Source organism: Schistocerca nitens, chromosome 7, assembly GCF_023898315.1.
Source record: "Schistocerca nitens isolate TAMUIC-IGC-003100 chromosome 7, iqSchNite1.1, whole genome shotgun sequence".
Taxonomy (NCBI): Eukaryota; Metazoa; Arthropoda; class Insecta; order Orthoptera; family Acrididae; genus Schistocerca; species Schistocerca nitens.
In genome coordinates, this window is record NC_064620.1 from 291,910,769 (window position 1) to 291,937,754 (window position 26,986).

The following is a 26,986-nucleotide window of genomic DNA, read 5'->3' on the forward strand; positions in this document are numbered from 1 at the left end:
TCATTCTCATACAATAGTCGTATCCTAAGGACCTCTACTGTACAAGGTATACAGTGCTGTAAAGTGTGTTCATTTACTACAACGTTCATGTTTTTTAATCGCGAAAAAGTACCCCCATACCGTGACACCACCTCCTCGGTACTGCTCCGTTCGCACTGCCACGGAATTGCCACTGAGCATAGCATGGTCCATCACTCCATATCATTCGTTTCCAGTCGTTCGCTGCACTGGGGCGTCGCTCTTTACACTACCTCAAGCGCCACTGAACACTGCCTACAGACATGTGTGCCTTGTGAGAGCTGCTCGACCATTCTATCCTGTTCATTTCAACTTCCCAAACACAGACACGCTGAAAAATCACATTCCCTGTTCTAGTAAGCCGGGAAGTTTTATCCTGTAGTTACATAATTTTAGTACTAAGGCTTAGTTTGCGCAGTATTGATGCACTTTTTTTTTATTTATTTATTTTTTTTTTTTTTACCGCGAGCTTCACAAATGCGCAGGCGTGAAACTAACCTGAAATGGCCACAGAGTTTGCCACCTATACATAGAAGTCTGGGTGGTCCATCCCTCCCAGACAGTAGTGAAAGATGCACCAGTGGTTCTTGGGGGAGATGGATCACTTGTTTTAATGTCGGAGACATATAGCACAATTAAATTTAGCTTCAAGGCATGTGAAATAATCCCACTGAAGATGGTCGCAGCATCAGACTATGCTTATTTGTCGGAAAATAAGTCTGTGCCAACAAACATAAGAGCAGAGTCTCACGCACAGATCAACAAACCACTTCAAAACACCTACTGATTCCAAGCACATCAAAACAGCAGCGTTATCTGCAGAAGTCAAATTTCTTCAATGAAACAACTTCAGGTTCCACTCCTACTAAAACGTCCAACATTACCACCTCAAGACACATGAACCAACACATATAAATATTGAAAGAAATATTACCTGTTCCTTCTGTTGATAAAAACCACGACTTTAAGAGGACGGCAGCAGCTGCATCCAGAGGGCTAAACTGTGCTGAAAAAATTGAACCTGTAAAGAAAGAAAGGGATATGAAAAGAAAGGAAACAGAAAAATGACACGAATAGCTCACCAAAGGGAAATACTAGTGAAGAGAAAAACAGACTGAAGAAGCTAAAAAAGGAAAAATACTGTAAATAAGTCACCGAATTCATTTGACGCAGACCCTGTAGAAGATTACGAAAATAACTTTGATGAGTGGGATGAACATGAATGTGTTGGGTGTGGTGAAATCTATTGCGGAACTAATCAAAATGGTAATTGGATTCACTGTATTTCCTTTTCCCGGTCGTTACAAGTTGTTTGAAAGTTCGAAGTAAGTGTAATTGCTGTGCTAAGATAAAGATAGGCGAATGCATGAACATAACGAACAACTAATTGCAAAAGCTAATGTTCCATCAAAATTTATAATAAACTTATAAAATTGTTTTGAGTAAAATATTTAATAATTCAGTGAAGCACCGAAGAAACTGGTACAGGCATGCGTATTCAAATACAAAACAGGCAGAATAAGGCGCTGTAGTCGGCAAGCCTATATGAAACAATAAATGTTTGACGCAGTTGTTAGATCAGTTACTGCTGCTACAGTGGCAGGTTATCAAGATTTATGTGAGTTTGAACGTGGTGTTACAGTCGGCGCACGAGCGATGGGACACGGCATCTCAGAGGTAGCGATGAAGTGGAGATTTTCTCGTACGACCATTTCACGAATGTACCATGGATATCCGGAATCTGGTAAAATATCGTATCTCCGACATCGCTGCAGTCGGACAAAGACCCTGCCAAAACGGAACCAACGACATCTGAAGAGAATCGTTCAACGTGGCAGAAGTGCAGCCCTTCCGCAAATTGCTGCAGATTTCAATACTGGGCCATCAATATGTGTCAGCTTGCGGATAATTCAATGTAACATCATCGATATTGGTCTTAGGAGCCGATGTACACTTGTATACCCTTGATGACTGCACGACACAAACCTTTACACCTCGCCTGGGCCCGTCAACACACATTGTATTGTTGATCACTGGAAACATGTTACCTGGTCGGAGGAGTCTCGTTTCAAATTGTATCGAGCGGATGGAAGCGTACGGATATTGAGACAACCTGATGAATCCGCGGAATTTGCAAGTCAACAAGGGATTGTTCAAGCTGGTGGAGGCTCTGTAATGGTGCGGGGCGTGTACAGTTGGAATGATATGGAGCCCCTGATACGTCTAGATACGACTCTGACAGGTGACACGTACGTAAGCATCCTGTCTGATCACCTGCATCCATTCATGCCCATTGTGCATTCCGACGGACGTGGGCAATTCCAGCAGGACAATGCGACACCCCAACACGTCCCGAATTGCTACAGAATGGCTACAGGAACACTCTTCTGAATTTAAACACTTCCGACGGCCATCAGACTTCCCAGACATGAACATTACTGAGCATATCTGGGATGTCTTGCAACATGATGTTCAGAAGAGATCTCCACTCCCTCGTACTCTTCGTTTATGGCTAGCCCTGCAGGATTCACGGTATCATTCCCGTCCAGCGCTACTTCAGATGTTAGTCGAGTCCATGCCACGTCGTGTTGTGGCACTTCTGCGTGCTCGCAGGAGCCCAACTCAATATTAGGCAGATGTACCAGTTTCTTTGGCTCTTCACTGTATAATTCTGTAACCATTACAACATAGTCCAAATAAAAATGTGAAGTTTTAATTGACTCTGTTCTTCAGATCTCTTTACTTTTAAGTGGCAGTGTCTCAATAATATATTACAGTTATGTTTGTATGATGCACTATAATAACATGCTGCCAGAAGTCAAGAGAGTTTAAAAACACGCAAATTTTATGGTGAAGAAACAATGTAGTCCAGCTTTTCCAGACTTACCGTATGAGTCACTCGCCGCAAGGTACGCAAGCGTGGGACCAGTCGTCTAAACAAGAACACGCTAAGTGCTGCGAGCAATTGGCTGTCGGAAAGAAGCAGCCCTGTGAGTGGGAACTAGAGCTGGAAGTGGGCGCGTCCCTCAGTATCCGGCTGTTGAGGCAGAGGAAGAGGCGGAGGAAGAGGTGGAGGCCCAGGCTGCCGGCGTCTTCCGCCGGTTACCGTGCACCGGGCTGCCTCGCCGTGCCGCTCGATGGCTTCTCCAGGGCGAGGCGGGCGGCCGAGCAGAGATTACTTTCTGACGGGCCGCCGCGCCGCCTTTCACCAGAGGCGGAGAACGGCGCTCCTCGCAAGTTCGGTAATCGCTCAAAGTCAGCCGCCGACGTCCTGGCCGTTTCCACAGATGGCGACTATGCCGCTGGGACTTGGGAGAGATTCTTAGAAAATCATCGACACTGGCTGAAGAAAAAAGAAAAAAAAAACCTGTGATCTTCCCTAAATTTTCGGTAAATACAGCGTTCCTATTTTTACGCCGAGATATAATACTGTAATCAATGAAAACAAGTAACAAAAAAAAATGTTATAACCCGACCTACTATTTATAAGTATTTATGCTGCAGGGAAAAAAATAGTACACCTGGGAAGACGACGCCGATTTTGATCGAATGACGGCATACACCACCTGGGGGATAGTGGATGTACTGATAGTGGTTTCAACGTCGACCGCTAACAGAGAGGGTAGTCATATAGGTATCAGAGCGCCATCGCCATCTGTGTCTTCCCCTTAACAGGGAATGCTCACAGGCAGATGTCTCAGTGTGGTGACAACGTATGAAGAAAGCAGGCAGCCATACCGTGGAGACACATTCGTGCTTCCTACAGCCAACTGAGCGAGTTTAATAGAGGTCAAATAATGGCCTTTCGAGTCGCGGGATGGTCTTTTCGAAGAATTGCCACACAAGTTGGACGTGCTGCGTGAGTTGTGCTAGAAGGCTGGCATCAGAGATCACGTGAATATTCTCACACCCATAGACGCAGTTCTGGAGGTCTACGCAAGCACAGACGCCCGCCAGGATCGTCGTATTGTAAGGGCAGCACTGGCAGATCGTACAGCTACCACAGCACAGAGGAGTAAACACGAACTGCTGTGAACCAGTTATTGCCAACACCTCTAGCCTGTCTTCTAGCCACACTAGAGCATCGACGTGCTCAACTGACTGGTGCCGCCAGATGATCATTTGGAAGATGAAACAGTGGGCCGATGTCTTCAGCAATGAAAGCACGCAAGTGATGGTCGTTTGTACGTACGACATAGACCTGGTGAGCGCTGCGTCGTAGCGTGTGTTCGTCGACAACACAGTGACCCCACCCCAGGCCTTATGGTCTGGGGTGCGAAGAACTCCAACTCTCGTTCACCTTTGCTGTTTCTTGAGGGGACGCTAACCACCACTTGGTACGTGCAAATAGGGGGGCTACAGGGGTGCCAGCACATTTTGTTAGTGCGTGTTACCTAAATCAGGGGCAGGTATGCACTCAGGGGCAAACCTATAGTTCTCCTTTGATTGACAGGTCCTTAATATATTGTTCTGTTAAGTAATTTTCCATGTCACCACACTTAACCTATTGTTCCCCCCTCAGAAACCCCTCCCTTCACTGCTGCAGGTACACTTTCAGGTCTGAGTTATTGAAATAGCCCCTGTCACTACTATTAGTTTGATTGACTACTTAATTAACCTCTCCCCTTCTGGTAAACCCCATCCTCCTCCCCCAGAAAATGGCGGGAGAAAGACTCAGTTGATCGGTCATTTGGAGGGAAATCGTTTGCTCTATATGGAATATTGTTTAAACAATTTAGACAATGTATGGAATACATGGAAAGGGTATATTGTTTATTTATAAAAGATTCAGTTTGTTGGTGTTGGATTTTTTCTGCTCATCATTCTCTGCTCTTTGGAAACATCTAGATCTTGCAGGAAGCAATTACATGGGGCAAACTTGTTGCATAACCTAATGTTCGGCACTGTACTCAGGGTGTCTTAACCTAATGTTATGTCCTTTGTCAGCACTGAACCTATTGTTCTGTTACGTGGTTTTCCATGTCGCCCCCATTTCCTTAAACTATTGTACCGCCTTTGATGCCAAATTAAGTAATTAGAGTGCTGTCGTCCATTTTGTGATGTAATCCAAGATGCTGGGGGGAAATTTCAGGAAAACGACTCTGCCTGTGCTGGACATAAGTTTTTATTTTTCAGGCAGTGTCTCCACCTCGAGATCTAGACTCCAACTGACCTAGTACACAATACGGCCACCAGAGGGTACTGTCATCCCTCCTGTGACATAATCCAAGATGGTGATCAGGAGGAGGAAAATGGTGTGAAAATGACTCAGCTTGCGCTGGGCTGCTGGAGAGTGTAGGGAAGGAGTGTACTTGATTTATTTTGAAACAATTTATTGAGGGATGGAGTATATTTATCACACTGATACAAAACACATGCTTGGGGGTCACGCCACACAGCCCAAAGACCTGTAAACTACTCCGAATAAATGCTCTGCAGACACGCAAACAACTCGTAATTTACTGAAATAATTTCAGTACAGACATGCAGACTGCTCCTAAATAATGCAGTATACTAATAGTAGACACGATCAGTAATCGTAAAATGTCCAAATAACGCATAGTGCAGCCTACAGACCTGCTTACAAAATAATGCAACAGACACGCTAACAACGTATGCAGACACCGTCCACCACCCCCTGTCCAGTAGGTCGCTCAGGAGGCTACCTGCAGCCCCGAGCAGTGACGTGGCCCTCAGCTGTCAAACCACATACAGATGCCCCCAAGCACGAAGTGGCGACATCCCTTACACAATTGTTACCTGAGAAATTCCTCTCGAAATACATGTTCACCTAGGCACCGTTACTGATGCGACCAGGTGGGAGTGCAGGCGCTCAAAGTGGCGCACGTGCCATCACAGCCGCTAGCTGTCACTGGACGCAGTTGAAAGTTGTTTCTTTTTTCGGGTATACAGTCAGTGTTATACTGACGTCACAGAACTCCAAGGCATGCTCGCGCTGGTCTCATACGCGAGACGCCTCTGGGCAGCAAGTGTCTTTACCATTGATGACAGAGTAGCACAGGGCTCATTGTTCCTAGCGCGACATGAGAGATCCGTCTAACCATGCTTAATTCCCCAGCGTGACTGACGCAACGACTCAAAATGCGCGCATAGCTACAAACCGTCGCAAGCACGTCTAACAAGGTTCTCAATCTTATACTGATGTCACATGACTATGTAAAAATAAGAACCAAATCGACCACGCAGAAATTTTATAGTGCCCCAGAAGTAGTTAAAGCTTGCTTTCTTTATATCTCAGCTTGTATGCACGGAAATTCTTGCCTTAACAGGATCTGTTTACGAAAATAGCGCAGAATAACGTCGAATGCAGTCTTCCTCACAGACGTAACATAGTACCCCATCCATCACTTCCTGTTTTCAACACACACAAACGATCCCCCCGCTGCGTAGAGGCTTCTATATCCCAGCAGAAAGGATGTGAATGAATCGAGCATTATGATTGGCTCTTATCGAATTTACCCGCCGAATTACTGATGCTGCTGGTATCGAAGCACCATTTGCCTTTTTTCCTTCTGCAGACGAGACTTTGGCGGTTATTTTACACAGATCGCCATATTGCACTGACAATTAAATCTTACAAACTATCATACAAGTCATAAAATATGGAAAGTCTCTTTCTCGTTTTCACTGCTCTCCCACCGATGACATGAGCTTGAATATTAGAACGTGAAACTGACCTGTGACCCATCAATATATCACTGCGTACCCTATACAACGTCAAATACGGAAAGAATCCTCCTGAATTACACTGCTCTTGCACCGAGGACAGGAGCTTGAATATTAGTGCGTGAAACTGATCTCCAGCCCAGCAATACATCACTGCCTACTATGTCGATGTAGTAAACATACAATTCATATCCTGTGCCAAAGAAAATCATCCCTTTTACATCATTCGTACATATACTGTGAAGATGGACAGTACTGTATATACTCCTCACAGCACTAGATATTTTCCCACAGCCGACGATCAAAAGTCATCCACCCACAATGCGCAACCAGAATACCCTCAGTGGACCGAAGTCACTATCGGAACTGTTCTACAAATTTGGGCTCATTTCTCCTCAGCACAAACACGTTACTGTTTCTGGTCCAAACCTGCTTCCTTGCTTGCTTTTCTAGACACATTTCCAGACTCGGGGATTACAAGAACACATGTATTTTCTTATGGTTCGTTATAATATTATACCATTTTCGCGGTACTTCTCGATATCAAGCACTTCCTACCGATCGCTAGCGCAACATAATTCCCAAGATATAGGCTGGAAATTATTTATCTACAAACCCGAAACTTGTCACGTCTGCGAAGATATTTACTGGACAAGTATCTTGGTGTCACAAATCAACCGACGTATTTGCTTACACTTCACCTGATTCCACCTCTTCCATCCTGCCACAATGGTACACAAACGTCTAATGGTGTGAATTTTACACAAACATTATTTTCCAGTTCACCTGCATGTGCAACTAGTTATTACATCAAAGCCTGATTTGCGTCATGTCACAGATACTACAGAAGAAACAGTTTTCAGAACTGAAATTCTCTTCTCTGTATCTAATTATAATGGCACAGACAAAGACGATTTGTATCATGTGTGTATCATGAACGAATGCACGAACAGCAAGTGGCTCTAGAAGTACAGAAGCATAGAAGCACATATCGGAGGCGTTGGTAGCTTGCTGTAAACTCTGTCACGGGCACTCAATAATAGTTAGCATTCCATTTAGTAATGCCGCTTCGGGATGATGCAAGTTCGTGACGCTCATCAGTAAACGGTTAATGACCTAGGTCACCACTGAATTTATTACATCGAAATAAACAGCTTATCTACATGACTTGCACATGTGATCCGTACAACACCTCATACTATGCTCCTCCTAAACAGCTTATCTACATGACTTGCACATGTGATCCGTACAACACCTCATACTATACTCCTCATAAACAGCTTATCTACATGACTTGCACATGTGATCCGTACAACACCTCATACTATGCTCCTCATACTGTGCTTGCTCTACTGTGCTTACCCTACAGTGTTCGACCCACACTGTGTTCGACCCACACTGTGTTCGCCCCTCACTGTGTTCGCCCCTCACTGTGTTCGCCCCTCACTGTGTTCGCCCCACACTGTGTTCGCCCCACACTGTGTTCGCCCCACACTGTGTTCGCCCCACACTGTGTTCGCCCCACACTGTGTTCGCCCCACACTGTGTTCGCCCCACACTGTTCTGCCTGTCATCTGCTCAACTCCAGTGCACCAGTTCCAGTGCACCAGTTCCTGTACATCAGCTTCGGTGTGTCAGCTTCTGTGTGTCAGCTCCTGTGCGTCAGCTCCGGCTCCTGGGCATCAGTTCCAGTTCATCAGCTCCTGCGTTCCATCTCCATTGCTCCAGCACATGTGCTCTAGCTCGTGTGTTGTGTTCCTGTGTTGTGCTTCCCCTACTTTCCTTTACCTATTGCGGTGCCTTTTCACCCTACGTTCCCCATTGGACGATCATCCGTCAAAGCCCATAACACAGAAATTTGATAGCAGCAAACAGGCTGATAGGCGATGTCTGACAGTGGCTTCCACTCCTTGCCCTGTGACACTGAAACGCACCGGGAAACTAGCTTTCGTGGCGCAGTCGCACGGGGGAGATTCCCACTGTGCTCTGCCTGCCGTCAGCGGGCAGGAAGAAGTAGCAGCACATTTTACAGCCAGCGTAAACTCATCCCCAGGGCGAGTGTGTGCGGTACCCGCCGCCGTCCGCGGCCTATTGTGTGTCGGACGGCAAACAAAGGCGGCTACCTCCGGCCAAGATCTCGCAGCGGCGCGCCGCTCGCTGGTCACAGCTCGGATTTACTACCGCCCTTCCTGCCGAGAAGTGCGAACAAGGGGCCCCGCCAGACAAACGTGAGAGAATGCAAATGAGCGGGATTACCGGGCGGCGCTAGCCCAGCCCGCACAGTGTTTCTCGGCTATTAAACTCGGCCCGGCACCGCCGTAATGAATTCGTTAGCACCCCGCCCGCCATAAAATCTCGCAACTTGGCAGCCCGTGAGCCGACTGCCGACGTCGCAAGGTGCCGTGCTGGTCTCTACTAGGTTTTAATGAAGCTGTTTATCTTCCCGAGTTAGCATCTTACTGTTTCCTGAGTGTGTGCTCCGCCACCAGCAAAATTTGTGTAAAGAGCTAAACAAAAGGGAGGAGCTAAGACCATTCTAATGGTTACTTCCTTGAAACTCGAATCCAGGGTGAATCATTTGGTCTTTTGGAGACAAAAGAGTCTACAGAATAAATACCCCAAAGACAGAAGAGTGAAAGCTGCGTAGGCGATTGTGACGGTGTTCGTCAGGATAGATGTCAGGAGCGGAAAATTGTGGGCGTTGCAATAATTAAAAGTAATTAAGCTTGAATGGACCCTATTTATTCATGTAAAGATGGTACATGGGTGCCTACGTAGGGATGAGCAGCCCCAAGAGGGGTTGCCGCCTGTTCATCAGGAGGTTTGAGGAGAGAGGCAGAGGCTAGAGGAGCGACTACTCGGGGCCGACGTCTGAAGCTAAGAGGGCACGGCGGTCTTTCCAAGCCGCCCTCGCCGCTCCCGGCCGCCTCCCCACGTGATCACACGACTAGTATCTGATTGGAGGGTTGGTTCCGCCAACGCGCCTTGCTAGTAGCGTACCCCAACCCGTGGGTCCAGAGCCTGACCGAGGAGCACGTGGCAGGAATGTCCCGACCACGGTCTTCCGGCCAGCACCTTCCTCCACAGTATGCCCAAGCCCGCTACGGCCTTACATTATGAATGGAAAAAATTATTTAATAAAATTTTATCGGCAATGATCCCTCTTGCGGGGGTCTCCTCCCTGCACAACGGATTCGGGTAACCGTCATAACCACCAACCTAGTACTAATAATAGTATGGATAATCCCCCAAATTAATTTTACGTCACACACTCAGCGTTGGAGGCAGCTAAACTCTTTGTATGGAGTAATTTTCTTAAGTGGAAACAAACAGCACAAATGAACCCTGGGAGTATAAGGAACAAAAAAGATCATATGGACATACGACCAAAAATGCTTTCTGAAGGAGGTACACCCAGTTGAAGGTGCAGATAAAAGATCTCGGGCAGTGAAAGTGGAAATGAAATATCATTGGCGGGGAAGGTGAAAATAAAATGTCACTGGCAGTAGTGATCCAGGTAGAGCATCAGTCATGCGGCCCGCCAGCATAGGTAAGCCTGACGACTGTGCGAAACATCCTCAACGACACCTGCCAACATCTGTACCACGGAAAACACGTGCAGACCTTATTACTTACGGATTTCTCTTCACGGCGACTGTTTTATCGCTGGTTCGACGTACAGGCGACAGCGGTATTGGTATTTCTGTCATCCATCGTATTCACAGATTAGAGTACCTTTATGAGGGGCGGTGAGTACCTTTACGAGGGGCGATATCGTCAACTTTACAGGGCACACCTGTGAGCTATGAAGAATCCACACTGTATGGTGACGGCAAACCCTCAGCAAAGGTTAATTTTAGGGCGAGTATTATTAGCGACTGCCTCGTGGGACCACCAATCCTTCCGCAACCCCGATCACTCGAGGCATATCTGTACTTACTGCTAGTAACTTGCCTCTGTGCCTACTACATAATGGTGCTCAAGCTCATTGTCTTCTTGAGTGTGGAGATAAAACATACAGAAAGAACCTTCGCACTTAGCCTGGTGTGTTCTCATGTGTGCTTCCAATCATTGAAACCTACACTGGCCATAAATCCATATGATAATTTTTGCTAATTATTCTCTCTTGGATCCATGGATCATTTCCTGCAATTTGTACGCATTTTGCAAGATCATCCTGTATACGTAGATGGTTCCTTATCTGACCGTGGCAGTTGTAATGTGCTGTTCATTTCTTTGGAAATCTATGTTAAAGAGCTGAATGTGTGCACGAAACTCATGGTGTTTAAGGCGAGTCTCAATTTTCTGTGGTATTTTTTTAATGTCATCAGTTTTTCAGTTAGTTTGATGCTGACCTTTATGTGTTTCTATCTTGGGCAACTCTTTTCACCTCTTCGTAACTGCTAGACCAACATCGTCAATAATCTGTTTTACATATTCAGCTCTTTCTGTGGCCCTACTATCACCCCAGCGCACCTACTATCCGTTCTACCCCGTTTCTCACTTCTCTTCATCTACAGTTACATCTGCATGACTACTCTGCAGATCACATGTAAGTGCCTGGTAACATTCATCCAACCACCTTCACACTAATTATATATTATTCTACTCTCGAAGAGCACGTGGAAGAATGAAGTTCGGCGTCAACAAAATATTTTCGTGTTCTGAGGAGGAAGTTAGCGATTGAAACTTCGTGAGAAGATCGCGCCGTAAAAAAAAAAACGCCGTCGATTTATATCCCAAATCCTGTATTACGTTCGTGACACTCTTCCGCCTACTTGTCGATAATACAAAACGTGCTGTCCTCCTCTGAAGTTCCTGGATGTACTCCGTTAGTACTATGTGGTGAGGACTCCTGCACATTCAGCTCCAAATTAACTGTTGCTTAATGGCTACTAACCTGCCCCTTCTGCTGGTAACGGTCTCCCATAGATTCCTTTCCACAATGGGATTTAAGGCTGGGGAAGGGACAGACCAGTCCATTCGACGAATATCGTTTCGTACCAATTGCTCCTCCGCCGAATACACTCTTAAAAAAAGTCCCATGGGAAAGAAGTACAGTGTCACACAACAACGGTGACCAGTGAGTATACCGTATTCAAAGATGTTGAGGTCAGTACACCCATGTAACATTATGATTGCTCATACTGTAACACCCGGACCACCAAACAGATCATCTTCAACACTGTTCCTGGTTCAAATGGCTCTCAGCACTATGGGACTTAACATCTGAGCTCATCAGTTCCCAAGACTTACAACTACTTAAACCTCACTAACCTAAGGACATCACACACATCCATGCCCGAGGCAGGATTCGAACCTGCGACCGTAGCAGCCGTGTGGTTCCGGACTCAAGCGCCTAGAGCCCCTCGGCCACAGCGGCCGGCCACTGTTCTTGTGCGCATTATGTACCTTAATATGGCTGGAGGTGGGAACACGTAATACACCTGGGAACATTTTCGAACATGGTCGTTTTGATGGACCCAGTGTTCAAGTGTAGGGAGGCATAATGTTACATGGGCGTACTGACACACATGTTGGAACACAATACACATACCGGTCAGCGTTATTCTGACACTGTACTGCTTATCCATGTGTGTCTTTCCAGGAATGTATTTGCCCCTGAGTTCATTTTTATGGGTGACGATGCACGACAGCATAGAATAGTACGTGGTAGAAATCTTGGCAAAGAATATTCGGCGAATGGACTACCCTGCTCGTTGGACCTATCGAGTACTTGCAGGATGCGTTTCAAGATGTATTGCAAGACGTCTACATGCACCGACGACTACCCAGCAGGCTTCAACCATGCTAGTGGAGGTACCACAGGAACTCGGTACGAACATTGTGACAAGGATACGCGAACGCTGCAGAGTATCCATTGCCGCCCGTGGTGCTAAGGTCGCAGGTTCGAATCCTGCCTCAGGCATGGATGTGTCTTATGTCCTTAGCTTACATAGGTTTAAGCTCAGATGTTAAGTCCCATAGTGGTTAGAGTCATTTTGGTGATCACGCACCCTATTAAAAACTGGGTTGCGCCTTCTCAGATGTCGAGGAGATTATAAAAAGTTACAATGACTTCAATGTAATAATTGTCTTTGAATAAAAGTATCATTTCTGTTCGTCTCATTGCGGATTTCTTTCAGTTATCTTCGGTACTATAATGTAGCAGGTCTTTCTGAGTATGGTTCAAAGTTTCGAGTTACAGGGTGACAATTATTGAACTACATGAAAAAAACGTAAATTAGCTGAAAACTACGGCGTGCACACACTTTATTCACAAGTTAACGTCACTACAGATATTAGGATTTAGGTTATGACATGTTCGATGTGCCAGCGATCATTGGCGATGATGTGGCACAGACGAATATCGGAATTCTGCGTAACCCGTTAAAGTGTCTTAACATCGACGCTGTCGATGACCTCCTGAATGGCTGTTCCCAGTTCAGCACTGCTTTTTGGATTATTGCTGTACACCTTGCCATTAACGTAGCCCCACAGAAAGAAGTCGCATGTGTTCAAATCTGGAGAATATGGCGGCAATGCCAGTGGCGTCTGGGTACCCCAGAATGCTCCTCCAGGAGATCAAACACTCCTGCTTCGATGGGTCGAGCTCCGTCTTGCATGAACCACATCTTGTCGAAATCACGGTCACTTTGAATAATGTGGATGAAATTATCTTCCAAAATCTTCACTACCGTTCGGTAGGCACCGTGCCATCAAGGCATTTCGCAATTATTATTCCGTGACTAGACATTGCACACCACACAGTCACCCGTTGAGCGTGAAGGGACTTTTCTATCACGAAATGCGGATTGTCAGTCCCCCAAATGCCTCAGGTTGCTTATTGATGAATTCGTCCAAATGAAAATGCGCTTCGTCGCTAAACCAAACAGTATTTACAGCATCCCTGTTCGTCTGGTCTGTGGACAGTAGTGTTGGCGAAACACAACCGCTGTTCCGTGGCCCTGGGGCTTAATTGCTGATGGGTTTGAAGAGATGCAGGTCTTCAACAACAGTTGGTCGCAGTGTCTCCCGTTGATACGCACCTGTTGTGCAGCTCTTCTGATCGATTTCCTGGGGCTGGTTTTCCTACACAGCGCGTTTCTTCTCGACGTTTTCAGGCGTTTTCACCCTTTTTGGTCGACCGACGTTGCCAACACTGTCATCACGAACACCACCCATTCTCTCAAACTTCCGAATCAAATTCTTGATTCTAAGCAGACTTGCTTGGTCGGCCGCAAACTTCCTTTTAGCCGCAATTTTCTTTTAGCCGCAATTTTCTTTTAGCCGCAATTTTCTTTTAGCCGCAATTTTCTTTTAGCCGCAATTTTCTTTTAGCCGCAATTCGGCTGTTACTCCTCGCATAGTAGACCTCCACAAGCGCTATACGCTCAGGCAAGCTGTGATTAGATTAAATTAATTATTCATTCCATAGACCCACATGTCAGATAAACACATTACAAACATGTAATTAGAAAAACTTGAGTTTCATTAATTTTTATGATCCCCAGTCAGTAAACAGTAAAATTATGTACATGAATTAAATTTAAACTTCTAATATTTACAGGTTTAATACTTCGATCTGTTTTCATTATGTCCATCATTCAGACATTTGCTAGTTTCTTGGCTATTACAACTAAGTATTGTCAAAAATTGAAGTAAATTATTCATTTCAGTGATCCTCAGTTAAGAACAGTCAGATTATGTGCAAGATTTAAAATTAAACTTCCACTATTTACAGACTTAAGACTTACATCTGCTTTCCATACATCCATCATTCACACAGTAGGTAGTTACTTGGCTGTTACAAACAAGTATTGTCAAAAATTACAGTATAATAAATTTTCATTAAAATGGTCTACTGCACTTGTTGAGAAACTCAAGGATGGTATAGAAAGAGTTGGCAACCAAAAATTCTTTTAAATTATGTTTAAATTGTGCCTTGTCTGAAACTAAACTCTTAATGGTTGCTGGTAACTTATTGAAAATATGCGTTGCTGAATACTGGACTCCTTTCTGGGCAAGAGTAAGTGATTTTAAATCTTTATGTATATTGTTCTTATTCCTAGTAGTCATACTGTGTACTAAGCAGTTAGTTGGTAAAACAGATGTATTATTTACAACAAACTTCATTAAGGAATAAATATACTGAGAAGCTGTGGTTAATATGCCCAATTCTTTCAATAGGTTTAGACATGATGTTCTTGGATTTACACTACTTATTACTCTTATTATACGCTTCTGTACTCTAAAACGTTTTTCTCTGTTTGTGGAGTTACCCAAAAATATGATACCATATGACACAATGGAGTGAAAATAAGCAAAATATGCCAGTTTTTTTATATTTACACTCCTGGAAATTGAAATAAGAACACCGTGAATTCATTGTCCCACGAAGGGGAAACTTTATTGACACATTCCCGGGGTCAGATACATCACATGATCACACTGACAGAACCACAGGCACATAGACACAGGCAACAGAGCATGCACAATGTCGGCACCAGTACAGTGTATATCCACCTTTCGCAGCAATGCAGGCTGCTATTCTCCCATGGAGACGATCGTAGACATGCTGGATGTAGTCCTGTGGAACGGCTTGCCATGCCATTTCCACCTGGCGCCTCAGTTGGACCAGCGTTCGTGCTGGACGTGTAGACCGAGTGAGACGACACTTCATCCAGTCCCAAACATGCTCAATGGGGGACAGATCCGGAGATCTTGCTGGCCAGGGTAGTTGACTTACACCTTCTAGAGCACGTTGGGTGGCACGGGATACATGCGGACGTGCATTGTCCTGTTGGAACAGCAAGTTCCCTTGCCGGTCTAGGAATGGTAGAATGATGGGTTCGATGACGGTTTGGATGTACCGTGCACTATTCAGTGTCCCCTCGACGATCACCAGTGGTGTACGGCCAGTGTAGGAGATCGCTCCCCACACCATGATGCCGGGTGTTGCCCTGTGTGCCTCGGTCGTATGCAGTCCTGATTGTGGCGCTCACCTGCACGGCGCCAAACACGCATACGACCATCATTGGCACCAAGGCAGAAGCGACTGTCATCGCTGAAGACGACACGTCTCCATTCGTCCCTCCATTCACGCCTGTCGCGACACCACTGGAGGCGGGCTGCACGATGTTGGGGCGTGAGCGGAAGACGGCCTAACGGTGTGCGGGACCGTAGCCCAGCTTCATGGAGACGGTTGCGAATGGTCCTCGCCGATACCCCAGGAGCAACAGTGTCCCTAATTTGCTGGGAAGTGGCGGTGCGGTCCCCTACGGCACTGCGTAGGATCCTACGGTCTTGGCGTGCATCCGTGCGTCGCTGCGGTCCGGTCCCAGGTCGACGGGCACGTGCACCTTCCGCCGACCACTGGCGACAACATCGATGTACTGTGGAGACCTCACGCCCCACGTGTTGAGCAATTCGGCGGTACGTCCACCCGGCCTCCCGCATGCCCACTATACGCCCTCGCTCAAAGTCCGTCAACTGCACATACGGTTCACGTCCACGCTGTCGCGGCATGCTACCAGTGTTAAAGACTGCGATGGAGCTCCGTATGCCACGGCAAACTGGCTGACACTGACGGCGGCGGTGCACAAATGCTGCGCAGCTAGCGCCATTCGACGGCCAACACCGCGGTTCCTGGTGTGTCCGCTGTGCCGTGCGTGTGATCATTGCTTGTACAGCCCTCTCGCAGTGTCCGGAGCAAGTATGGTGGGTCTGACACACCGGTGTCAATGTGTTCTTTTTTCCATTTCCAGGAGTGTATATCTCCTGTGTCTGACATCATTCGCATTGCAAACAGAGATTTGTTTAGGCGCTGTAGCAGTTCGTTAGTATGTTGCTCCCAACTGAATTTATTATCTAGTTGTAATCCCAAGAATTTTACACTCTCAACTTCTCCTGTTTCCATGTCGTCATATTTTATACACAAACCAGAAGGAAATCTCTTGGAAGTTCTGAACTGCATTTAGTGGGTCTTTTCAAAGTTTAATGACAGTGAATTGGCTATGAACCACTTATTAATGTCAGTAAAAATTTGATTAGCTGCCCTTTCTAAATTTATATTTGATTTACTATTTATTGCAATGTTTGTATCATCTGCAAATAAGACAAACCTGGCATCTGGTAATGTAACAGATGACAGGTCATTAATATATGCTATGGCATTTTCACGTGCAAATGGCCGACAATAAGGCGCGTCCAACTGTGCTGTGTGAACGTCCTAACGCAAACCGTTCAAAAGTTATGACGATTTTATTTCATATGATTCACTAATTGGCACCCTCTCTGTCACTTTGCAGTAACAAGTCATGCCAAAGTTACTTTCGTCCTTCAGTTTTGCACGCCGTTGTAACATTTATTAACACACTATGTTAACTGTCATGTAAATTCCCTTAATCCCAGCACGTATGTTGCTGACCGTTTGAGAATTATGACAGACTTCGGAGCCCACACGCTGTATGCACAACTGCCCCCCATCTCACGTTTCGAGCCTCGTGCCTCTGACACGGAGCTCTGTTGCAGCTGGAACGATCCACCGCGGCCGTGGCCGTAACTCGGCAGCGTACCGGCTTAACGAGATGACAAGGGAGTTCTATGTAAAGCGCTCCGCCAGGCGCACAGTTTAGCCGAGTCCGGATCAAAGCGAGCGGTGGTGCTCCACGCTGAACTCGGCTGCCAGCGACTCGTGGGAGCATTCCTGCGGGGCGAACACTGTGCGTGCCGCTCTCCCCGCTGCTACATCTCTCGGCACTGTAGGTAGCCCGAGCGCAGGTGCACGGCGGTGCCACTATGTACTTCGGCAGTTAGCCGTGCTCCTGGAGACCGCTCGGCCATCCTAGATGATGTCCGTAGCAGCGAGGCGAAGTTATGCTGCCACTTGCTCTGTAGCAGTAACTTAGACGGACCTTCGTGTTACCGCCGCACTGGCGACAGCAGTCAGTATTACGTAGCTGCTAATAACATTGTATACGCTCTCCGTTGAGAGGTGCTGTTACATTTAATCCTTCCAGGAAGTTGTTATTGCTGTAACCATCAATCCCAATACTGCCATAAAACGTTGCAGTTCAGAAGTCTGATACGGAGACCACCTGGCAATCGGATTTTTGTGTTGTTCCATATTTGCGGTGCATGAAGTTCAGAACACAGATGTCAAGTATCCAAAGCTGTTCGTTGCCACTCTCAAAAATTATCGACACAAAATCAAATTTGGTGTTTCCCGAGTGACTTTAATGCCCTAAAATAAGAGCAACTTTTCGAGATGTAGCGTGTCCTTGTGGTAGAATGCTCACCTGCCACGTAGAGAACCTCATTTCGATTCGTGGATGATGTAAATTTTGAAGCATAAAATACATAAAGATGAAAAAATTGGAATTTTGTAATTTAAATAATCTTTTATAAAATATTGGTGATTAATAATTTATATTTACGATGAAGCTTGGTTATTTGTACTCACAAGGAAACCGCATGGCAATTCGATTCTTTTAAAATGATTTTTACACTATACATAAAAAATGACTTTTTCATTCGCGCCATGAGGTCTATTGTATAATATAGAAAGAATTCCAATGTAATTATGGTCAAACTGTTATTCAAAATTGCAGCTGTATGAAAAATGAGATTACTTTCTATAAAAACTAGAAAGTTAGACAATAGTGACAAAGCTTTCTTGCAGCTATGTGAAGAACATTTGACAAATTACTTTTATATTTTTTGAAACTTGTCATGATCACAATTTTCATAGCAAATGGAACCGATCGTGGTAGGCAGCATTTGGTGCACTCGGTGAATCTTTCGATGGCGATGGAAGTAGTGTGGTAAGTTTCGGCATTCAGCTGTGACTGTGCACGCAGCAGTAGCTGATTTCGCTGCTCTCCTGGGAAGTCCGTGACTCCGCGCCGAAGCGAGCTGTCGTGCGCGGCGGGCGCAGACAGCGCCTTATCTTCAGTACGTCGTCAACATAGGTCGTCTGCGAGACGGATGGCGCCAGCACACGACAGAGCCGAGACCAGCGCTGACACGCCGGGATCTTGTACCTGTCTGTCGAATTCAGCAGTTTGCACATGCATCAGGAGAGCTTTGGAGTCATCCAGCGACAATGGCCAGATAAGCTGCAAGTTATTTGCGTTCCGGGAAGTCGAAAAAACGTCCACGCCGTCGTACGCATTGACCGGACGATGTACGAAGCACGAGAGGTAATAATACCGTCATCGATAAAGAAAACACTTTAATCGTGGATTCCAATAAGCTTCCTACGCTCTTCAGCCAACTTGTTAAATTCTTTTGATAAGTATCCCAGTTCCGCTTTGTCACGTGTGACAAAATCAGTTAGTGAGTACTTATGTACGACAGTCTTAACGTTCAGAACTCTGGATCTGACCACTGAATCGGAAATAGTACACGACTGTTTCATTTAATCCCTCCTAACTTGTTCTTCCCCAAGATAGTAGCATTTCAGGAACTAACGCTCTCGTAGTCTCGTGGGCGGAATACTTCCACGCAAAGAATAGCTCATTTTCATTCAATATGGCAGCGATTGGCAACGTCATTAGTACACTGTACACGTCGAGAAAGTCATGGACTTTCCACCTACATACATGCTCCGCAAGCCAACGTACTAGTCATTCCCTTTCTTGTTCCACTCGCAAATGTTCAAAATGTTGAAACGTGTGTGCATTTCTAAGGGACCAAACTGCTGAGGTCATCGGTCCCTACACTTACACACTACTTAAACTAACTTAACTAACTTATTCTAAGAATAACACACACACACACACACGCCCGAGGGAGGACTCGAACCTCCAGCGGACTCGCAGATGCAGTATGTATGCCTCCGTATGAGCTACAACTCTTCTTACTTTGTTCTCCTCCTCCTTTCGCGAACTGTACGTTGGCGGCAGTATAATTGTTCTGCAGTGAACTTCAAATTCCAGCTCTCTAAATTTTTTCAATATTGAAAAGTAGTACGTCGTTCAAAAATGGTTCAAATGGCTCTGAGCACTGTGGGACTTAACATCTATGGTCATCAGTCCCCTAGAACTTAAAACTACTTAAACCTAAGGACAACACACAACACCCAGTCATCACGAGGCAGAGAAAATCCCTGACCCCGCCGGGAATCGAACCCGGGAACCCGAGCGTGGGAAGCGAGAACGCTACCGCACAACCACGAGCTGCGGACAGTACGTCGTCTTCCCTCCAGGAATTCCCATTTGGATTCACGAAGGATTCTGCAATATTCGCGTGTTTAATAGAATCTAGCCGGCCGCGGTGGTCTAGCGGTTCTGGCGCTGCAGTCCGGAATCGCGGGACTGCTACGGTCGCAGGTTCGAATCCTGCCTCGGGCATGGGTGTGTGTGATGTCCTTAGGTTAGTTAGGTTTAAGTAGTTCTAAGTTCTAGGGGACTTATGACCTAAGATGTTGAGTCCCATAGTGCTCAGAGCCATTTGAACCATTTGAATAGAACCTAATGGTGATAAATGTAACACCGCGCTTTTGAATTCCTCCGATATCTCTATTTGATTTGACCTTGTGACGAACCCAAACAGTCGAACGCTTCTCAAGAATGGGGTGCGATCTCCTTCAAAGATGACCTAACTTTCCTAAATTTCTCCCAGTGAACCCAAGTCGACCATTTGCATTCTCTACTGCTAATCTTACGTGCTCGTTCCTTTTCTTATCGTTTTGCAACGTTACGCCAAGATATTTAATCGTCGTGACCACGTCAACAAGCACGCCAGTAATACTGTATTAGAACATTATGGGACTGTTGTGCCCACTCATCTGCACGAATTTACGATGTTATCAGCAAACAGTGGCGGAGTGGCGCTCACCCTGTCCGGGAGATCATTTATGTGTATAGAGAACAAAATTGGATCTGTCATACTTCTCTAGGACAATCTTCACGATACCCTTCTTGTCTCTGGTGAACGTCGCCGTCCAGGACAATTTACTTGAGAAGTCTTCGAGCCACACACATATCTAGGAATCTAATCTGTATGCTCGGACCTTTATTAATACACTCCTGGAAATGGAAAAAAGAACACATTGACACCGGTGTGTCAGACCCACCATACTTGCTCCGGACACTGCGAGAGGGCTGTACAAGCAATGATCACACGCACGGCACAGCGGACACACCAGGAATCGCGGTGTTGGCCGTCGAATGGCGCTAGCTGCGCAGCATTTGTGCACCGCCGCCGTCAGTGTCAGCCAGTTTGCCGTGGCATACGGAGCTCCATCGCAGTCTTTAACACTGGTAGCATGCCGCGACAGCGTGGACGTGAACCGTATGTGCAGTTGACGGACTTTGAGCGAGGGCGTATAGTGGGCATGCGGGAGGCCGGGTGGACGTACCGCCGAATTGCTCAACACGTGGGGCGTGAGGTCTCCACAGTACATCGATGTTGTCGCCAGTGGTCGGCGGAAGGTGCACGTGCCCGTCGACCTGGGACCGGACCGCAGCGACGCACGGATGCACGCCAAGACCGTAGGATCCTACGCAGTGCCGTAGGGGACCGCACCGCCACTTCCCAGCAAATTAGGGACACTGTTGCTCCTGGGGTATCGGCGAGGACCATTCGCAACCGTCTCCATGAAGCTGGGCTACGGTCCCGCACACCGTTAGGCCGTCTTCCGCTCACGCCCCAACATCGTGCAGCCCGCCTCCAGTGGTGTCGCGACAGGCGTGAATGGAGGGACGAATGGAGACGTGTCGTCTTCAGCGATGACAGTCGCTTCTGCCTTGGTGCCAATGATGGTCGTATGCGTGTTTGGCGCCGTGCAGGTGAGCGCCACAATCAGGACTGCATACGACCGAGGCACACAGGGCCAACACCCGGCATCATGGTGTGGGGAGCGATCTCCTACACTGGCCGTACACCACTGGTGATCGTCGAGGGGACACTGAATAGTGCACGGTACATCCAAACCGTCATCAAACCCATCGTTCTACCATTCCTAGACCGGCAAGGGAACTTGCTGTTCCAACAGGACAATGCACGTCCGCATGTATCCCGTGCCACCCAACGTGCTCTAGAAGGTGTAAGTCAACTACCCTGGCCAGCAAGATCTCCGGATCTGTCCCCCATTGAGCATGTTTGGGACTGGATGAAGCGTCGTCTCACGCGGTCTGCACGTCCAGCACGAACGCTGGTCCAACTGAGGCGCCAGGTGGAAATGGCATGGCGAGCCGTTCCACAGGACTACATCCAGCATCTCTACGATCGTCTCCATGGGAGAATAGCAGCCTGCATTGCTGCGAAAGGTGGATATACACTGTACTAGTGCCGACATTGTGCATGCTCTGTTGCCTGTGTCTATGTGCCTGTGGTTCTGTCAGTGTGATCATGTGATGTATCTGACCCCAGGAATGTGTCAATAAAGTTTCCCCTTCGTGGGACAATGAATTCACGGTGTTCTTATTTCAATTTCCAGGAGTGTAGCATGCAATGAGGCACTGTGTCAAACGCTTTCTAGAAATATGCCTGTTGCCTTTCACTCCTGCTCCGTATGCAAATTAACACACACACTCACAAGGCTTTATTTTCTTTCTGGGAAATACTGATCTAAAATTAAAATTATTGGCTGATTGGTGGTAAATACTGAAACGGCAAAAGCTCCCGAATTATTCAGAAAAATTCCCTTCTCTATAGTGGATCATTACTCGAACAGGCCATTCTACCGAGATAATGAAGTTAGTTTAATGAACCGCTCCAAATTTCATCCTTCAGTCAAAACTTGCTATTAGCTTAATAAATAACCAAATTACAGCCTATCCCTGATTTAGATCGCAACATTCTCCAAAAACTGAAACTTCTGCCTTCCACCTCCTGTATACTATAACCTCCTTCATGAATACTGCTACCTATTCCAACATTTTTCGAGATTTAAGTAGTTCATGAAATACATGTTTGTGTCCTTCAGCCAATCCTTATTGTAGTTAGATGGATAGGTTTTTCTGGCTGAGTCTGTCCCCCTCTTCCCCTAACTGCGTCCCTGTATTGGGTGCTGGCACATGACTGGACTTCTTATTGATGTTGTTTACTTCTTATTGTTCGTTTGAGAAAAGACAGATGTATGTATATGCCGATTCACAAGTTCTTGCGTGTTCTGCCAACATAGGAACCCCTCTCAAAACAAACTCGTCCTGGGCGCGAGAAATCGACACCATTAATAGTATGGCAAGAAATGTGTCCCTTATTTGAGAGCGACCCGACATAACTCTTATGAAAACTCACTGAACACGTATACATTCTCAGTGACAAGAAATTATGTCCTTGCTCTTGTGACAATGTAAGGAAATGCACATCTCCAATTAAAATCTTCATCGGATAATTTGGTGCTAAATATCCATGTCATAGAAGCTTTGCAATGAGATGCTCACAAAACAACGCATCTACACTGACGTCAAAACAGATTTGTGCTCTCATTTTAGAATGTTCATCGCCGTCCATGAACCCCTTTGCTCGTAACATGCTATATGTGGAATTACCATGTGTATAGCCCGCGCAGATTAAAACTGAAAAGTGAGGTATGTGTACTCCGCCCAAAAGTGAGTAAATGGTCTGAAGAGTGTCATCTTACTGTATATGCATGATACAACAGAAATGAAAGAGCCCCAATTATGTTGTAAAATGATTTAGTCCTTAAGTGCGATGTAACGTAACCGATGTAAAGACTGAACTGGTTCAGTGACTAAGACACTCTCAAATTTGTCCACATTCTTCCATCCTACTTTGGATTATCGATTATGGCCGGGCTTCGACATGAGTGGAGAGACAATGTAAATTTTTAGTCACACTTGTGTTTGCTGTTGCCTTGGTTTTATATTCTATACAGCTAGATTGAATGCAGTCCATCTTTCACGAGTAAGTATAAAGTCCTGCATCAGTTCTAAACTTATCCTCCGACACATCACTGTTGGAGTCGGATCTTCTAAATGTATAGCGCTATAGCTCGTGTATGAAATTCTTCTTCGTCACTGAATGCCTCTGGTTGGACGTCGGCTTTCGAACAACAACCGCCGGCCGAAGTGGCCGTACGGTTAAAGGCGCTGCAGTCTGGAACCGCAAGACCGCTACGGTCGCAGGTTCGAATCCTGCCTCGGGCATGGATGTTTGTGATGTTCTTAGGTTAGTTAGGTTTAACTAGTTCTAAGTTCTAGGGGACTAATGACCTCAGCAGTTGAGTCCCATAGTGCTCAGAGCCATTTGAACCATTTTTGAACAACAATTCCATTTATATTAAGTTCATCCAGGTTTACATAGCTAACCAAATCGTTAGTTGTACATTAAATAGTTCTTCTTCGCTTAGCTGACAGTTTTTCACTGTATATTGTGGATTACGATTATGCTACCAGTGTTATACCAGCTATTTTCGACCGACTGAGATGGCACGGAAATTATGAAACTAATTGTTGGGTAGAAGCGATATTCAAGTCACAACCCGTGCATTGTGCTTTCATTGACTTCGTTCAAGCGAATATGAGAACGCGCCGTTACATTGGGCATTATAAAGCACGACTGGTTTTTCTGTAGAAATGCCACGTCAGCCGAGAAAATCAAATTGATTGCATTTTATAACCGGTTTAAGTTGTCACAAATATCATCCTCACGTCGTTACTGCCATGTTAGCATATTAACAGATTGCTGCATTTTGAACAACTTAAACCGGTTATACGAGTGGAGTGCACTTTCTCTAATTGTCAGTTATTATTGTTTTGTTCATTAAGCTTACTGCAATTAAAGATTGGAAACAATATTTGCGTATAAATTCGACGTTTAATTTACTTACGGTGATTTTTCCTCCAATTTACATGTGCCCTCCCCCCCCCCCCTCCCCCGCCCCACCGCCACATACACACACTACAAACACTTGTTTTTTTCCTGCCTCCGCTAACAAATAGTGAAAAAGTAGTGAACCTCAGAACATGTGAACAAGAGGAAAAAAGCACCGTAAATAGACTGAACGCCAAATTTACTCTATAGGTAACAAAACGTAGAAATATTATACACCACATTTCAAGAATAACCGTTGAAGATGCTTTGTAAGCAGAAGAGAAAAACTGGCGAAAACCATTCTTGTCTCACTCCATAGCTACGTGGCCGAGAGAGCATTGTGTTGGCCTGTGCCCGTCTATGCCGCATCCAGTTCCATTATTGGCAAAGGATGACATGGTGGTCGGTCGGTACCGAATACTAATAATTTATGTATAACAGCTGCTACTGAAGGTAGCACTGCAAAGAAACACATTATGATAATAATATCTTCTGAATCTTTTGGCTGCGTCGTATTATTCCTTCTGTCTGCTCGGATCTTCCTCGGGATTGGTAAGATCCTATGGGACCAAACTGCTGGGGTCATCGGTCCCTACGCTTACACACTACTTAAACCAACGTAAACTAACTTACGCGAAGGACAGCACACACACCCATTCCCGAGGAAAGACTCGAACCTCAGACGGGGGGAGCCACGCGAACCGTGGCAAGGCGAGTGAACCGTGGCAAGCCGCCAAGACCCAGCGGCTACCCCGCGAGGCCCTCGGGGTTCCACCCGCTTCCCTGGCAGGCTGAATGCTGTTGAGATGGCTCTGAGCACTATGTGACTTAACATCTTAGGTCATCAGTCCCCTAGAACTTAGAACTACTTAAACCTAACTAACCTAAGCACATCACACACATCCGTGCCCGAGGCAGGATTCGAACGTGCGACCGTAGCAGTCCCGCGGTTCCGGACTGCAGCGCCTAGAACCGCACGGCCACCGCGGCCGGCGGCTGAATGCTGTCAAAAGTGTGTGTTGCACTGACTTACGAAAGGCCATTTGCCCGCGCTTTGAGAAACGCGACACTGTCTTTCGACAGTGATGAGCCATCGAGGGACACTAGTGGAATCCTTAAGGAGATCCGAGCTGACAGATCGAAACATCGAGTATTGAGGAAGTTTGGAGAGGGATATGACACAGCCAAACGAGTGAGAAGAGGCTCAATTGATTCAAATGGCTCTGAGCACTATGGGACTAAACATCTGAGGTCATCAGTCCCCTGAAACTTAGAACTACTTAAACCTAACTAGCCTAAGGACATCGCATACATCCAAACCCGAGGCAGGATTCGAACGCGCGACCGTAGCGGTCGCGCGGTTCCAGACTGAAGCGCCTAGAACCGCTCGGCCACACCGGCCGACGGTGAGAAGAGTTTACCGTCAATAACGGCGGCCACGAAATCCCACAGTTTTATACATAAGATTTTGTTTGTTGAATAGACATTTATTAAAATTCTAACAGACGGGAAGCATTTTAGGTCTCATCCATACTAGAATAACTGGTAGGGATCACAAGGTGTATGCGCAGTAAGAAGCAGCCGATTTGACGTCAGAGTGAAAGCAACTGGCGCTCTTATTTGCGTTTACAAGCGGTTGCAAGGTTGTTTTGCGGCAGTTTTAATTTTTATTAGTAACTGATTGACTGAGTACAGAGTTACGCAGTAATTATCAGTGTATTGAGGGATTTCTTAAAATAAGTTTTTAAGTGAAAAACAATGGTTTGTTACTAATCGCACAGCAAAGTAAAAGTCAGGAATTAAATTTCTTATATTTCCAAAAAATGAGACGAAACAAAAATGGAAATGCGTGTAAACGTGCTGATACGTTTTCAGTTGAAAATGCTCATGTCTGATCAATACATTTCACTGATTCAAATTATGAAAGGCATTTGAAAAGTGAACTGTTGAATATTCCTTCGAAAAGCAAGTTGAAGATTGATGCTATTCCAATGCTAAATCTGTCCTCTTTCTGTGCTGATTTAGGCCGCAGTAATGAGCCCAGTAAAAAGAGAAATATCTGGGCATACAACGAAGTTTACCGTTTGACAGGTAAATATATTACCAACTAATTAAGAAATTACAACTAGTCAAAACTTTAACCGTGAGAACAGACACTGTTGTGAATGCGTGCTTACGCCAACAGTTAGAAATTATGGAAACGAAAATAAAAGATATTAGTCAGACGTATGCAGATTTACGGTGTCGTCTTTCTAAATGCACTCGCTGATTTACGGAAATTAAACAGGGTCGAAAAGTCATTCACGGCTCTTTTCCTGACTTCAGCAACAAGTGGTTGTAAAAGGTATTCCAAAGGCTGCAACTTGAAGTTGCCTCTCTTATCTTTTGTCAGGGACATATTGACATATCCTCTTCCTAGTAAAGTCACAATTAAAAGAATACTCAGGCATGAAACATTCACGGACTTCTTCCCGCGTCAGTTCAGAGTAAAACC

General features: G+C 45.8%; 1 protein-coding gene across 1 annotated transcript in view; it reads left to right on the plus strand.

Moving 5' to 3' along the window:
- Positions 1-2,908: 2,908 nt before the first annotated feature.
- Positions 2,909-26,986, plus strand: part of LOC126195581 (polypeptide N-acetylgalactosaminyltransferase 2-like) — a 229,932-nt gene continuing 205,854 nt past the window's right edge. Inside the window, exon 1 of the mRNA XM_049934207.1 lies at positions 2,909-3,260. Within this exon, the coding sequence (XP_049790164.1) occupies positions 2,909-3,260 (352 nt within the window). The remainder of the gene's footprint in view (positions 3,261-26,986) is intronic.